Genomic DNA, 1,115 nt, shown 5'->3' with positions numbered 1-1,115 from the left:
TCACAAATACAATCCCTAAAACTAGACCTAGAACAGGGCTTTCTGTGAGCTCTGTGGCTGATCCTGGGAGCAAAACTAATTTAAGACAAAGCAGGGAATGGTATCTTTGCTCAACTCTCCACCTGCTCCTGGTCAGGGCCCTGTGTTGGTTCTGCTTTCCCCCTGCTGGTCATGGATGCTCCCTGCAGTCCAGCCCTGCTGTCTCCCTCAGGGAGGTTTGTGTCTGGGCTCACACTGACTTCCCCTCACTGTGTGTCTCTTGCACAGTAATACACGGCCGTGTCCTCGGCTCTCAGGCTGCTGAGCTCCATATAGGCTGTGCTCGTGGACATGTCTCTCGTTATGAAGACTCTGCCTTGGAACTTCTGTGCATAGCTTGTGCTTCCATCACCAGGGTAAATCCTCCCCACCCACTCAAGCCCCTGTCCTGGGGCCTGTCGCACCCAGTGCATGTAGTAGCTGGTGAAGGTATATCCAGAATCCTTGCAGGAGACCTTCACGGAGGCCCCAGGCTTCCTCACCTCAGCCCCAGACTGCACCAGCTGCTCCTGGGAGTGGACACCTGTGGGGAGGAGACAGGAGTGAGTGGAATCCCCCTTGACTCTCCCTGGACCCTCCTTAACCCAGGACAGGAGCCCCTTACCTGTTGCCATGGCCACCAGGAGGAGGGTTCTCCAGCTCCAGTCCATGCTGAGGGCTATGCTGTGAGCACTTCTATAGGGGAGGGTGTGGCTGTGGGTGATGCCCTCAGGGCACAGACTTACCCATATTTAACCTGGTCTACCTCCTCTCTTTTGCATATTCATGAGGCAGAGTTTTTCATAGCTGAGGTCTTGACTCCACCTAAGAGAAGATGGGTGACACAGGAACCATGTTCAGTGGGAGTCTGAGGGTCCAAGTCCTAATTCTTTTTCTTTAAATTATACCTTTATTGTTGAAGGTAGTACACATGTCTCCTTCATCCCCCATTGACACCTTCTAACCCGGCCCCGGGTGCCCAGGTCTTCACCATCCTATTGTCTGTGTCCCTGGATGATGCACATATGAATACGAGTTTGTTGGTTGCCCTCTTCCCACTCTCCCACCCGACCACGACTTCCCTCTGAGATTCCCCA

The 1,115-nt window shown here is 53.5% G+C and overlaps 1 gene segment (V, D, J or C); it reads right to left on the bottom strand.

Annotated features, from left to right (window-relative positions):
* Nucleotides 1-245: 245 nt before the first annotated feature.
* Nucleotides 246-709, bottom strand: LOC102260843. The segment is given in 2 exon segments: nucleotides 246-562; nucleotides 644-709. Coding segments are annotated over 2 exon segments (363 nt in total).
* Between the last annotated feature and the right edge of the window lie 406 nt (nucleotides 710-1,115).

Source organism: Myotis brandtii, unplaced genomic scaffold, assembly GCF_000412655.1.
Source record: "Myotis brandtii unplaced genomic scaffold, ASM41265v1 scaffold11335, whole genome shotgun sequence".
Classification (NCBI taxonomy): Eukaryota; Metazoa; Chordata; class Mammalia; order Chiroptera; family Vespertilionidae; genus Myotis; species Myotis brandtii.
This window is presented reverse-complemented; position numbering and strand designations above follow the sequence as displayed.